This window comes from Glycine soja, chromosome 8 (genome assembly GCF_004193775.1).
Source record: "Glycine soja cultivar W05 chromosome 8, ASM419377v2, whole genome shotgun sequence".
Lineage (NCBI taxonomy): Eukaryota > Viridiplantae > Streptophyta > Magnoliopsida > Fabales > Fabaceae > Glycine > Glycine soja.
In genome coordinates, this window is record NC_041009.1 from 41,347,535 (window position 1) to 41,363,040 (window position 15,506).

Consider the following 15,506-nt stretch of genomic DNA (forward strand, 5'->3'; position numbering starts at 1 on the left):
TCACAACTATTCCCTACAAATTAATTTTTTATAATAATTTTATTGCAACCAGATTTACTAAAACAAACGAACAAAATATGATCAATTAATATTATAAGCATGACAAAAAAAAAAAATATGAAAAAAGGTGAAACAAATAACAATGTACCTGAAAGTAATATCTTAAGAAATTTCAACACTAGTAATCCTAACACTTGGAGTCTGAGTATTTAAAGTCAAAACAAACAACTCTGAAAATTTTTATGGGTTCGATTCGATTTTGATCAAATCTATAAATCTAAACCCGTGACTCAACCCGTAGATAAACAATTTTGATCAATTCGATTTGAGTCAATTCGGATTCACGAGTGACACGTACCCATGAACCCCCTAGTTTTAAATATATTAACTAAAAAAATTGTAACAAAAAAGTATCAATTACAAAATTCAAAGTAGTAAAATTTTATTAAAAAAATATTAATAGTGCACTTCAATATAATTTCTAATGCCTTTTTTAACATTTTTATAAAAATTATTATTAATTCCTTGATTAAAAATCAATACCCTTTTAATAAAATTATTTAGTTATATTTCAAATTAAATTTTACATGTGAATATTGTTTTCTTGGTATTTTAAATTTTTTCATGCAAATCTAACAATACTCCATCATTTATTTCCTCTTATTTTACATTTTAGTATTATATATAGTATATAGATTGCGCCAGCTTATGACCCCAAGTGGAGGCATAAAAGATTATAGTATATAGATCAAGAAAACTAATTAATTTCTTCATTTATATTAAAATTCATTTACAATTTTGTAATATTTTTCTCTCTGTCTTATTACTTTATATGCACACTATTGGTTCTTCCTTTTTATAACTTAGAAAATGATAATTAATGTTATTTTGAAATTATAAAAGGACATATAGATAGAAATACATATTTTCTTTGAAAGTGAAAAATAAAAAGAAATAAAATGAGTAACTTAAATAGATGCTAAGTTTTTCATGGGGAAAAAACTCATGCAAAATAAACGAAATAAATTAAACACTGCTCAAAGGTAATTATTTTGGAATCCTATAAAAAAAAGGTAATTATTTGGGGGGAAATTATAGTTTAGAGATTTTATTTAAAACAATTATTTTTTATTTAGTTGTAATTAAAAAACTGAATTTTTCAATGGTCATATAGTTAATCTCTAGCTTGAGTAAAGAACAAAAACTGTGTTTGGTACTCCACCAAACAACATAAAATTTGTTGAAACCTCAAACACTCACTCATCACAAATTATGTGTGCTAACGGGCTTGGCTTGACTAGAATGTTAAATTAAATGTGTAAAAGGCATTGCATCGACGTCTGGACATACTGTTAAATCAGCAAATGTTTTTACACTTTTTAGACAGATGCGAATAAAAAGAAAAATAGTCTAATAATGCTTGAACGGGTTTGGTACTTGGAAACATTGATAAGTGAGTCTTTGGAGGTACAGGATAGATGTGGATAAAAAAAATGGTTAGTCCAAGAATGTTTTGATTATATTTGGTATTTGGAATATTTTGATAGTTAAATCTTTGGAGACGGTTGACACCATTGAACAGATAGTTAAAGAGTTAGACACTTCAAGATTTATACTTTAGAATACAAGGTTAGATGAAAGAATGAAGTAAGTAGACATGAATTAGAAGACCAATAGTGTGGATGCAAAAAAGATTGGGAGTATCTTTCAAATAATGGTTACACAGGAAACTAGGGATGTTAATAGATTGATTTGAATCGGGTTCAAGACAAAAGGTTATTTGAAAGTTATATTTTAGTTCAGTTGGAATTATTTTCTTTAAAATAAAAGTGATCCAATCTAGTATGATAAAATGTAGTTTGAATTGAATTAGACAGTTCGATTTTTATTAGGATATCCTTACCAACATTTTAATTATTTATTGCTAGATCTCTTTAAAGCATTGCTATATACTCCAAAACTTTCAACCAAACACATTCAGTCGACCTATACAAGTGTCATCTGACTTAAACAGTAATAAAGTAATGCTATTGTCAAGAAATTGATAAGTGTCAAATTTTGAATCGAAAAATCATTTGGCCAAACATATTTGGATGATAAATCATTTCCCATCTCTTTAACTCCAAATATTGAACATCAATTTTAAAATAAGAGAACTATCTTTGGGTTTAAATATACTAAAAGCCTATTTAAAAATAAAGAATACAAAAAATAAAAAAATAAAAAGATGTCAATCTATTAATTATCCTACATGTTCTTTTTCCTAAGAATACAAGAAAGAAACATAATAAAAGCCAAGGAGAGCTTGTTCTACTACATTTTTGGATACATGAAATAAGCATAATAAAAGATATTGTTGGATACCAAAAGCATAGTAAAATGTATAAAAGTTACATGTAAAATGCATACTAACATAGAAGGTTTTTAACTAACGGGGTCTGTCAACTAAATATATTTTATGCAAACTCGTTTGCTTCCCTAATGAAAATAACAATAATGAACAGCAGAGTGGCTGCTTCCTTTAGCATCAAATTGACACAAATTAAATATAGTTTCAAGATAATATTCCATTCTGTATATTCATGAAGAGCAAATTGTATTATACTAACTGCTAATTACTTCTAATAAATAACAAGGCTAGCACAAGTGTCCCTAGTTCCTACTACCTAAAAAGACGATTACAAATGCCAGCGCTTTCCTACATAATTTATTATATGGTGCAAATACTAATAGTAACCAAGAGTGTTAAGGTAGCATGTCATTTTGGAGTTTGTGATTATGTTAATATATAACCGAGGGTTATCTTCAAGGTTACAATAACTTCTCACTGTCAAAGCTGCTGCTGCTGCTCAAAAGAACATTCAGCACAGTACCAACGTTAGGGTTATCGCAGGGTGAATGGTGAATTTGACTAGGCTTGCTTCATGGGTCTACATCTTCAAGAAAGACAGCTTGACCAGCGTAAATAAATTGCATTTCCTCTTTCCATGTCTGCATAAATACCAAGAATCGTAAGCAAGAAAGAATAAATATAAGAATGGTAATCATGAAAGAATCAATACAAATCAAACAGCACTTATATATGATTTGTCTTAATTTTTTCACCTCGTATCGGAAAGAAATCCTCAAATTGGGAACATTTGTCTTGTGAATATCATTTCCTTCAGAACCTCTAAACAAATATTTATCCCCAAGCCAGTGTGACTGAAAGGACGGGAAAAAAAACATCATGTAATAAACAGAAAATACATTCATATATAAGACAAGAACTTAGAGAAGACAACGTGAAATCACTTGAACTGATATATACTGAAAGAAGACCAAAACTAACACCTACAAAATTTACTGTCCATATTACACTTAGGTTTTTAGGCGAGCTCACACCAAAATCTCAATTTAAGTTATCCCCCCATGCTTACAAGTTTTAAGAATGTGCATACCTTTACAGAGCCCTAGTGCAGACAAGAAAAAACATAAAATTCCTACATTGTCATCTAATTTACCTTTGCTTGGTGTGAAAATCCAGATTGGTACACAGAATTTCTAGCTATCTCACATAGGTCGCAGGCAGAGAGCTTCCATACCTGCAATGCACATGTTAAGTAAAATATATGATCCCTAGTAAAGACAAAACAGAACATTTAACCAATTTATATTTAAGGTGGCTAAGAGTCTGGCAGAAACTAGACCTTTGCTGCAACACTATATTCTTCGAGCAGTGGCTCTTTTGTCAAATGAATTTGCAAAGGATCATCAGTAGAGAGAGAGACATTTAGACCTCGCTGGAAAAACATTGGTAATGGATTGCGTTTATAGTCCAAGAAAAGGGAATTGTTGCTAAGTGGTGACATAGCTAATCCGACCTAAAGTGATAACAGAGTGGTATTAATATATTGTCAGAAATTATCAGGATAAAGATAAAATAAAAGAAGTATTGGTAAAGAATAGGATTTCAACTTTAATTTCCCACTACATTACAGTGGACCCAAACTCGGAATAGCAGCAAAATCTGTAATGTTCCATTTTAACTTTAATGTTGACCAAAAGAATATTCCTGAGGGCTAACCTGTGCAAGATAATACAAGTACTGCAAAACTGGAGTTTTACGCAAATTAATCCCATGAGAAATGTTATGGCATAGGAGGAAGGCAGCAGCCAAATGATCACTATCACCTGCCTGCACAACTAGTTTGATCATAACTATCATATTAAACATAAAGCATTATACTATACAGCTAGAATATAGAAAACAACCTCTCCACAATGAGGCCGCAACTTTATTGTGGTCATTCCTTTAGATTCACGCAGCTGAAACCAACAGTGAGATATTAATATTGTTGATAACCAGGAATTCTTTTGTAAATCTCTATTTGCTCCATCTTTTCCTGTTTCTTTTTTTCCATTGATGTGCTTGAACTTGAAGACCTCAACTTCACCACACCCCACCAAAAAAAGAAACAAAACCCAACCAACCTCAAACTAAACTAGAGTGAAGCATAATTGGCCTTAGAATTGAAAGGGAATAAAAAAGGCAATGGTTAGTTGTTAAACTCTTGAGCACTATAAAGAGAGAAATAGTATAAACCTTGTTGAGTGTATACAAGTTTGCATAGCAGTAATAAAGGTAATAAGAGTATGCTGGATTGAATTCATTTGTCCACTCAGCTGGAGTAGGCATGTGCTTAGTTGGACGCCTTTCTGGTTTACTTTCATCATCTACAAGATCAAATCCCACCACCTGTAAGAAGAAGAAGCTCAACATATTGCCCCAATACATTTGAAAAGAAAGAAACTCCAGAAAGAACAAAGTTGCTTCATTTGTTCATCATCCTTCATATGCCAGCTTTAATAATCAACAAAAATCAAAATTGACACATCATCAGAAACAAATTTGATTGTGAATATGACAAGCACCCAAGTACTTGGGGAACCCACCCTTAAAAGATAGCTGTTAAGGGGGATGAATCAAGCACTTAAATACTACACCGAGCATCCCATACTACGCATTGTGTGACTTGAGAACCCCATAATACCCAAGTCCCTATCAGAATGCATCTCAGACCTCAACTTCATTCTCTATTACCGAAAAAACCTTACAATGATGAACTGTGATACAGAAATGTATGTACAGTAGATGCATCCGTTTGTTACATTAAAGCAGTGCATTGAGTTATTTAAAGTTCTTGCAACAAAAGCAGAAAATCAGTTTGATTTGAAAAATATGGGGTTGGTTCAATGATAATTTAATTGAATATTAGGAATTTACAACATAAGCAAAAGAGCAGCATTGCAAAACAAACTGATAGAACTTGGAATTTGTATAGATGAGGATCAGATCCTACAACAGAGGAAAAACTTCTAAAAACAGAATAATAACCTTAAAAATAAACAAATATTAATAGCCTTATCTCACTAGGTGAGGTTGGTTACAAGGATCACGTGTCATTGGGCTTGGTTAAAAACCAATTCTCAAGAATATTAGCCAGCATGAAATATCTTCTATTAATTTCCTCTAACGTCCTTCTTGGCTTCCCTCTACCCTTTTTCACAGGGTTAAAAACCATACAATTTACTTTCCTCACCAATGCCTCTAACGGCCTTTGCATGTGCCCAAAGCATCTTAACCAGTTTTTGTCATCTTTTCCTCAATAGGTGTCACACGAATGTCTCACTGTACACAATCATTTTGTATCCTGTCCTTTCTTGTGTAGCCACAAATCCATCTAAATATACTCATTTCTACTACTCTCACTCTTTCTCTAGATATCCCTTCAAAGCTTAACATTCACTACCATAGAGTATAGTTAGTTAAATAGATGTATGATAAAACTTTGCTTTAAGCTAGATAGGTATTTTGCAGTCACAAATAACCCCCAACGTCTTTCTCCATTTTCACATTTTTGTTTCTTACATAACCAAAAAGGAGTGTTTTAAAGCCTTGTTTACTATTTGCACAATATAACAGCTACACCAGGAAATACATATTGTCGTTAAAATGTTACATTTGGAAAATTAGGTAACCATACAACTAAATACATATACAAGCACACAAAAATAGGGGTATGTGTTCACACAAAAAATAAGAGAAAAAAATTGACTAACCTGCTTCAAAAACAAATGTAATTGAGGATGAGAATTTGGATCCACTGTGACTTCAAATAGAGGAATAAACACATTATCTAGAATATTCTGAAAGGAGGTAACAATTCCCATATTCTTGTACACATTGTATAACCGTGGTAACTGTGCCAATAAAAGTTCACAAAACAAGATCAAAGTCACCGAACAGAAAATAATTCCAAATTAAAAGACGACAACAGGGAAAGCAGTCAAAACACCAAACAAAATTCTAAATAAACTCTAACAGATAAGGAACATTATATCAAATCAAATGGAGTATGCATAAAATTCAAATTAATGGTGATTGATCCTCATGACCCAATTAAACTAAATTCATCAACTTGCAAAGTAAATTGCATTACATGTTCCATTATATATGTAAGAATCTGTATCATATAAATGTGAACTTGCTGGCATGTAGTACACAAATAATGTTATTGTTAACTAACTTCTCCTTTTTGCGTTTTATTTTTATATTTTTTTGGTGTCCGGTGGTTTGGGAGACTGGGTTAGTTGTTAACCTAAATGTTAATCCCACTCAGCACCCCCAAAGCCCAAACACTTCTCAAGACATGAAGCAGGAACAGATGTAGAAAATTAGATGATAACACTGTTGACAACAAGCTGCACTTTCCTAGTGCCAACAATTACTACACAATATATAAAAAGGTAACATAGAAGAAGTTGAGGTGGAAGACCTCTCAAGTAGAAAAAATTATCAAAAGGACAACAAATAACATTGCTTGCAATAATGATATCGTTGCTGCTGATGCAATTAAACATCATATTTCAGCAATTGTGTAATAGGACTACTGTGCACTTCTTGAGGAGATATTGACAGAATAGGTTAATCTTATAATAGGGAGGAAAAGAAAGTTGAGTATATAGCATGGTCAATATAGCGCACAAATGTTAGAAACCTCATTAAGTAGAGAGTGATTTAGATCAATGTTCCAAGGGCATTTTTCAAGATTCTGTCTTATAACATTGTACCATTGTCGTTAGGCTAAAAAAAGAAATGGTCCTAAACTCAAAGATAAGGAAGACCCACTCAAGTAGTAATCCTTTAAGAATTAACTCACAAAAGGGAGGTTAGTGTCATAATGGAACTAACTTTTACCATAAACTCACAGGAAGTTAGTGTAAACCAAACTGATAGAAAACTGGATCAAAAGCTAGAAGATGAATTACACTACCTGGATTAGCCATACGGCATTCTTACTATAAAGAGCATTGTTAACAAACCAACTAGCCAGCTGACCCCACTCACTCTGTTTTCTTCCATAAACAGAGATCCTGTACTCAGCCATCTGAAAATTTTATTTTTATTTATACATATAAATGAATTAAAATATGAAATATCTAAATGTAAAAAAAAAAAAAAAAATATATATATATATATATATATATATATATATATATATATATATATAAATCATTATGGATAAATAACCTGATATTTGCTTGCTTCAAGATCTGTCAAAACTTCCTTTGTTACTTCAGCCAGAAACCTTCCTGTAAATTTTGGTGGCTTTAAGCTATTATGACTTCAAGAAGCATAAACTAACACTTCTAATATTCAGTTGGAATTCATAATAGAAGTAAATAATACGAAACATTCTTATTCTGAAACCAACCCTGGATAAGATTATCCTGCTTTAAAAATATTTCTCTTAGTCTGCTCTGTCCACAAGGATTATACTTAAGGTTGAATTTGTCAAATCTATGGAATGTGCTCTTATCTGCATGGACGTCCAACAAATCAACATTCAGATCATATCTGCATCATAATTTTCATTAATTAGAAAAGGTGATGACAGACAAGCACACAAATAATTTCAGAAGCCAGTTCTTGTTTTCCAAATAGGATGAAAAAAATTAGAGAACAATATTGCATACCCAGTCAAATCCAAACTCTCAAAAACCTCCTTAAGGGTCATATATTTTCCATCTCTAAAGATAACAACCTGTTAACATAGGTTAATAATGAAGAAAAATTAAGAACAAGTAATCTGGAAAATAAAAAGGCAAAAGGGAAGGAAAAAGCAGCCAACAACATTACAGTCCCATTGAAAAGATTAATTAGAACCCCAAAGTATATTTTCACCTCATCAGATTCTTTTCTTAATTTGGACTTGATGAAGCGCACAAGATGCTTCTGATTCATGCAAGCGGAATGATGAATATGAGTATCAACTTTTCTGATATTGTAAAAATCTCGGTGGGGTGCACCCTTCTGAGCCAGAAACTCCCTATCTGCATTTAGTAACAGATGAAGGCGGAATTTCTGTATAATGATCAGATGCATGTTATAAACAATGCCACAGGCAAGCACAAAGAGACCATATAAACAGAAGTTTGTGAAAACAAAACATACTTCCTCAAGAAATCGTAGCCTGTGGTAGCATGAAGTGCGAACATTCCCAATAGACATAACTTTTAGAATATAATGCATATCGGTAAAAAATCTCGTTGAGCTTGCAACAGGGAATAGCTCTTCGGTGTCTGTGAACAGTTTCACAAAAAAACTCAGTTCTTCTATCTTCAACAAACTCAATACTGAACAAAATTGCTGTGAAATCATTGCATAGTCATGTTGTTAACACTCAGAGCTTACCAGTTTTACTTGCATACACATGTATGACTCCATCTTCCATCCTAAAGTGGTGCTGTTTGCAAAATCAAAAGTCGGTTATAACAATATCAACCAAACACTTCAAAGCAATATAACAATATCAACAGAACACTTCAGAACAAAATTGACTGTTAATAACTCAAGCAGATTCCACACGTAGCAAAAAAATTCTGAGTGACTAATCAATAAATAATAACACAGAAGCCACAAACATACCGATGTTGCTTCAACTGGTTCAAAATGATATGGGTCAGAGTTAGTTTCCACAGGTTCAGTCTTCCATGGAACATCCTTGTAAACATATTTCTTACGCAAATCTAAGCATTCTCGAATCATTTTGCATACTTCCTCCTCTTCTATATTTGTTGTCTCTGAACATATTTTGTAGAGTAAGACAAAGATGTATTAAATACTAGCTTTTGCAATCTTGCTTCATATTATACAAGTCAGACAATGAACCAAAAAAAAATTATATTGTTTGAGGATAAAAATAGGTAACATATCATGCAGGCATAATTCTAAAATTATTTAACATGAAAGAATATAAAAGCAATCAGAATAACAGTAAAGATTGTGATAGCAATGTGAAAGTACCATGCACAGTATTTCTTGTAGGCAAGACATTATTGGCAAACACAATGTCATCCCCAGCTACATGCACTGGAGTTGAATCTGTTATTCCATGACCATTCATATCTGCACCAGCTTTCACTTCCTTTGAAGCCTCTCCATACATCTGATTGTTTGCATCCTCAACTCTGAATGGAACAGCGGGCAAATTGCACACATTTGAATCTAGTCCCTGCAACATCATGAATCACTAAATTACAGGGATAGAAATAACTGTACAATGAATCTTCATACAACAAAAATAACCAAGGATTAGGAAGCCAAAAGATTTAAGATCATGCACCAGACAACACCAACACTATCTACTTTCCAAATTATCAAATACAAAAGGCAATAACTCTAGACCTCAACTTAAATAATATCCCTTCAATCAAATCCCAATATAATGGTAAGTTGGAAACTTAAAATATTGAAAACACGAAAGCATGTTTCTCAACTTGTCCCCTGAATAACAATCAACAAACAGGTCATAGTTTAGTTAACAAAGTTCAAAACAGCATTCAGCATTGCAAGATATAAGAAATCATTATTCTCACGTAAGTATTTGAGAAAGGAATGCGATTGTCATCAGCAAGCTGTATTTCCTCCTCATCAGAATCCTCAGCACTTTCAAATGTGGTACGTCCCGGTGACCGCGGGGTCATAATTCTACCAACAGAACCTATCCTCTTATATGAACACAAAACCTGAACACTCTCTCCTACACAAACCAAATCACAGCTTAATTTTCATAAGCAAACCAAAGAAGAAGAAAAACAAAAACAGCCTAATTTTCATACACTATCAAGGCAACGAATTAAAAAGCACAATTTTAAAGTAATTACAAAAGTCAACAATCTTACCATACACTATCCGTATATTATACTGGCAACTAATTACTAGTAAAAAAAACACAATTTTAAAGTCAATATTACAAAAGTCAACAATCTCACCATACATCACATTGTATGTTTGGATGAATGCATGCTAATTAAACTAAAAAAGAGAGGGAAAAAAACTACCATTTCAATCAAAAAGAAAACCATAACTGAACTAAACTAAACTAAACTGAACAAAAACTGTACAAATAGAATTGATATTCACACCATTATTGGAACCAGTTCGAAGAGACGGAAGCCCCGATGGAACGAATTGGAGATTTTCCAGCGACGAAGCGCGATTCTTAGCGTCCTCTCGGATCCAATCCGTTGCGGAAACCACGTTCGGCATCGAGGACGAAATCCGATAGCTCCGAAGCACGTTCGAGCTGTCGTCGACGGACATCGACAAGGTTCCACGGTAGCTTCTCAGATCGGCGTCCGTTTCGGTATCTCCGTTGTCGTCTCCGAACCCGGTCCGATCATCGTCATCGTCGTCGGAGTCGTCGGAGGAGGTGGCGAGAGGTTTGCGGCGGAGTTCGACGAGGCGGTGGAGGACGTGGTCGACGGTGCGGCGGTGGATGAAGAAGGCGGAGAGGGCCATGAAGGAGGCGCCGAGCAGCGCGGCCATGGCGAGGTGCAGAGAGGGAGGGAGCGAAGAGGAGGGATCCATTAGAGGAAGATGATGACTCCCAATTCGTTTGAATGTTCAAGTTTTGAGTTTTTTGAACTGTGATTGTTGCGTGAGTCACACATGCATTCTGTGAAGACTGGAGAGAAGAACAGAAGAGCGGAGAAAGAAGAAGCGATAGAGGGAAGTGAGAAAGAAGAAGCTATCGAGTCTCGACCTAACTTATCAATGGTTTCGCTTCTCGTCACATTGGACCCATCAAGAACATACACGTGGATAATTGTTGTTTTTTTTTAGTTGATCTTTTGCGGAAATATCTGCTATCAATCAAATCAATATTTCATTGTTAAAACTTTTTCATATTACAAACGGAATCATGTTTAATGACGGAATTTTGATTTTGCTTGTTATGGAAATATCAAAAAATATAATAATAAAATTGTGATTCTGATGTTATATTTGAAGAAAAAAATATACACAATAAAATTATAATTTTGTTGTAAAGAGTGCAGAATTAGTTATACAACAAAATAAGAATGATTATATTATGTATTTTATTTCAATCATAATTTCATAAAAATGATAATTTTATAATAAAAAAAAAGATTCAAACTCCTTCTTAGAGTCGAGAGCAATTTCAATAACCTAATAACAACTCCCTTACCAGGGGAACATAATATTTAATGCCCAAATAAAGGTCTATTTGGCTTATTTGTAGTTTAAGTTGCAAGCCCCATATGTAAGATTGGAGACTTAAATCCTTCACTTCTTTGTGATCCTACACCTTTCTCTTCCATTTGAAATTATCATAATACCTTTACTCATTTCCTAATCCTAACATCTCCTTCCCTCAGAAGCCAAACACCTCCCTCCCTCAACGGTGCACCTCCCCCTGTTTCCTCTTTCGTTGCCTTCCTTGTTCGTCTTGTAAGGTAAGCCCCTACTCCCTTTTTTTCAATCCTTTGACAGTGGGTGTAGGTTTGGGTTTCGGTGTGGGGGTGGGTCCTTAATAGGCTTCTAAAATAGTCATTTCAAAATACTTATTCTAGAATGACCATTTCAAAATAGGCATTTCGGAACAGGCATTCTGGAATGCTTAGTAAACAAGTCAATTAAATCTTGTTTGAAATTGAATTTGAGTTGTTGAATCATTGTGGTGATGTTAAAACTAAAAATCATTACATTACTACAAATGAATTCCAATGATTAAAAATGATCAAAGATGAGCACAACTACTTTAGAAAAACATTGCTTATTCTAATTTATTATTGTTAGTGTAAAAATTAGAAAATATATTTTGTATGATTAACTTGAAAACTTTCTGAACATTTGGTTGAATCATAGTGGTATGTGTAATATATCTTAATCATATTTGATAACAATGGCAGACACATTTTATGAGTACTTGGAAAAATGTTATAATTTGATTTTCATTGGAATTGTACATAATACTAAACTGCCTAACCTTGTGTTTGGATCGATACTTTCAACAAAGTAATTCATTTTAAATGAGATATTAAATATCTATCATTTTAAAATTAGTGTTTGTATAATAATTTAAAGAGAAATTAAATACCTGGAATTTTAATAGGGAGTTTCAATTAACAAAAAATGAATAATATGAAATTCTCTTAAAAACTAAAGAATTTCAATTTCTCCCCATACCAATACCACTCCTCTCTCTTACTCACTCCTCTCTCTTGATCTTTCCTCAGAGGTAGAACTCTGGTTTCAACCCACAGTCTTGCTCCCTTGCGATTTCGACCCACACTTTCGCTCCCTTGCAATTTCGACCCACAGTCTCGATGTGCCACAGTGGTTCATACAAGGTTTTTTCATTTTTTCCAAAACTCTCACGGTGGTTCATACATTGCAGAAGGGTTTCATTTTTTTTCGTTAATTTGTGATTTGTTTTTTATTTAGTTGTTTGATTTCATTGGGTTTTTTTTTACTTGATTGGGTTTCGTTGATTTCTTGATCATTGCTCATTGTGCTTTGTTGTTGTTGGATTTTTCCTGCAACGCCGATTCCATCATAAAGAGGCCTCGAGTAGCATATGACCCTACAATGTAGGTGCTTGTGTTTATTCTTGAATGATGTTTTCTGCTACAACATTAATCAAGGTGTATTGCAAATTTGTTAGGAATAGACCTTTTGGCTTTCTTGTGAAATTATGAGATGAACGTAACTTTAGTTGCTCAACTTGATTTCTATAGGTTAGGAGCAGACCTTGCACTGTACTGTAGGTGCTTGTGAAGAATAAACACAAGACCCTTTGGAGTTGCTTGTGTTTATTCTTCTAGACCCAATTTGTACTGCGGACATTTTTGCAAATTTGTTAGGAATAGACCCTGCACTGTAAGTGCTTGTGTTTATTCTTCTATAAGAACTTTGGTTTCTTCACTTTGTTTCTTAAACCAACAAATATACTATCGTGTATATATGAATTATGGTGAATGAGTTGTTCGATTGATGTCCTTCGTTCTCTCACACGTAAACTGATTGTGATAATTAATTGTCAATGTAATTGGGATTATTTGTCTCCCTTTTGTTTCTTTAGGAATTTGTTTGGAAAACTTGTAATGGAGTATTTGAGATAATAAAGTATTTGGAGTTTCATTTGATTGCTAGATTCTTGTATTTTTATTATGTTCTCGAAGTGTTGTATTGGTACCTGCTGGCTTGGAGCTTGTTGAGACGTCTAGTAGTAATAATACAATTGTCATAAAGAATTTGTGACTTGTGAAACAGTTTCAATAACCAGCTATAAAATACTATATATTTTGGCTTGTGAATTGTAAAGCCTTATTTTGTCCCGTGCTTTTTCTTTGATATGTATGATTTGGTTGAAATCTGCTACAAATTTTCCTCCATTCTTTAAAAACTCCTCTTTCCTATAACCAGAAATTAAAGGCTAACAAAGGTTTGTTTTGGTTTATTTTTATTTGTTTATGTGTACTGAGTGAGATATAACATATTCATGCACATTTCTAGTATAACCCAAGTTTGCCAAAAACTATGCTTGTTAATGGGTTCCTGATAACTAGAATGTGCCTAAGTTTTTATTCTTTTGAAGGTAAAAAGTAAACTTAAGCTTGATTGAACCAAAGACACAAAAATAATATATGAGATTCAAAGATGTTCATGGTAGCCAAATTGGTAGTGTCTAATGAGTAGCAGACAACCAAATTTTCTAGAGAAATACTTTAGGAGTAGCATGACCTGAGTGATTGAGGAGGAGATTAAGAACCATATTTTGGTACCCTAGCAGTTATAGCCTATAACTCAAACCAATTTTCAGTGGCTGCTGCCATATGCCTAACAAAATTGAGTACAGGCACATGACTTTCTGCACGAGAGTGGACCCGTGACACAAGTAGCTAGATGCAGTGCTCCTGCAGCCACTGCGTACTTGGCTATTTGCAGCTTGTTGAACCAAATTATCTCTTCGCATATACCCACCAAACACAAATTAATGATGGTATGGGGCATGAATTAATACATAGAAGTCAGAACACATGGTGAATAGCAAGTGGCCTTCTAAACTCGGTAATTGAATAGTGCATTACCATGCATTGAATTGGTAGGGCAACTTTAATTTTTTTTTCATTTTGTAAATAACACAGGCATATAAGTTGGGTAGGAGGGGTGCGTACATTTTGGTAAGTCAAATATTGGGTAACACTTGGTTAGTTTTATTTGGGGTGGTGTGTGCTCTAAATAGAATGTAACCAAGTTTCTAACAGGGCAACTACCTCTAATGTTGTTTCTGTGATTAATACATAACTTAATTTGCTTATAAAAAATGTCCTAAGTATAAGAACAAGAGCAAGCGCAGAAACTTCTCCTCTAGAGTCTAACAGTCTAAAATGTTTGATCAAACATTACCTTGCAGACATTTTTGGTTAACTTCGGATTGATATACAAAAAGACATGTCCATCAACTGTTACCTTTTGATGGAAATTAATATTGTTACCATGACGGGATCTTTGGTAATTCGAAGCATTAACAAGACTCTGTCTATACTTTAAATTGCACTAGTATCTAAAGTGATTGTATAAATTAAATGAGATGACTGATTGAATGTGGAATGAATCATGAAGTTTGAACTGAATTATGGAAAGATTTTTAAGTAAGTAACACATGATGAACACATATGCCTTTTCTCAGCTACAAAAAACAAAACTTGTAAATGGTACGTTCGCAATCATTGGTCCTTGGATCGTTTCTTCTTCCATATCTTAAAAGACAGACACCTTGGTAGTTGGTATATAAATTGTTAACACTTATGTCACTACTTTCCTTTTCCTTTAACTTATTATTGTAAAAATTACGAGAATTCAACACCCAAACCTAGTATAATCATCAAATTAGAAGATAGTATGTTTTCAAAATATATATCATAATCAATAAAAAAGGTGTGATAGGATAATAATGTACAAATCATTCATAGGCCAAAAAAAAACTGTAGCATTTTCTGCAATGTTGTCCAACATCTTTGTCTACTATTATTTTATTAATCCTAATATACGGAACTTCGTTAGTTTTTTTTTCTAGCTGATCATCTCTGTCTATACTTTAAATTGCACTAGTATCATTGTTTTACATCTTTTACCTAGATATTTGTTCTAA

General features: G+C 33.2%; 1 protein-coding gene across 1 annotated transcript; it reads right to left on the reverse strand.

The window, feature by feature from the left end:
• Positions 1 to 2,497: 2,497 nt before the first annotated feature.
• On the reverse strand, positions 2,498 to 11,075 carry LOC114423236 (probable AMP deaminase). The gene is made up of 19 exons (XM_028389913.1): positions 10,471 to 11,075; positions 9,922 to 10,085; positions 9,350 to 9,557; positions 8,972 to 9,126; positions 8,738 to 8,789; positions 8,498 to 8,625; positions 8,228 to 8,407; positions 8,020 to 8,087; positions 7,758 to 7,900; positions 7,574 to 7,635; positions 7,317 to 7,430; positions 6,103 to 6,243; positions 4,586 to 4,738; positions 4,255 to 4,308; positions 4,067 to 4,177; positions 3,690 to 3,863; positions 3,504 to 3,584; positions 3,106 to 3,204; positions 2,498 to 2,991 (listed from the first exon to the last, which is right to left on the reverse strand). The coding sequence occupies exons 1-19, from the start codon at positions 10,913 to 10,915 to the stop codon at positions 2,923 to 2,925; spliced, it is 2,601 nt and encodes an 866-aa protein (XP_028245714.1). The 5' UTR covers positions 10,916 to 11,075; the 3' UTR covers positions 2,498 to 2,922.
• Between the last annotated feature and the right edge of the window lie 4,431 nt (positions 11,076 to 15,506).

Coding starts and splice junctions, on each gene's coding strand:
- LOC114423236 (XM_028389913.1), bottom strand. CDS start 10,915: ATGGATCCCTCCTCTTCGCTCCCTCCCTCTCTGCACCTCGCCATGGCC. Junction 10,086..10,470: donor TCGAACTGGTTCCAATAATG/GTGTGAATATCA, acceptor TGGTTTGTGTAG/GAGAGAGTGTTCAGGTTTTG. Junction 4,739..6,102: donor TACATTTGTTTTTGAAGCAG/GTTAGTCAATTT, acceptor TTCTTCTTACAG/GTGGTGGGATTTGATCTTGT.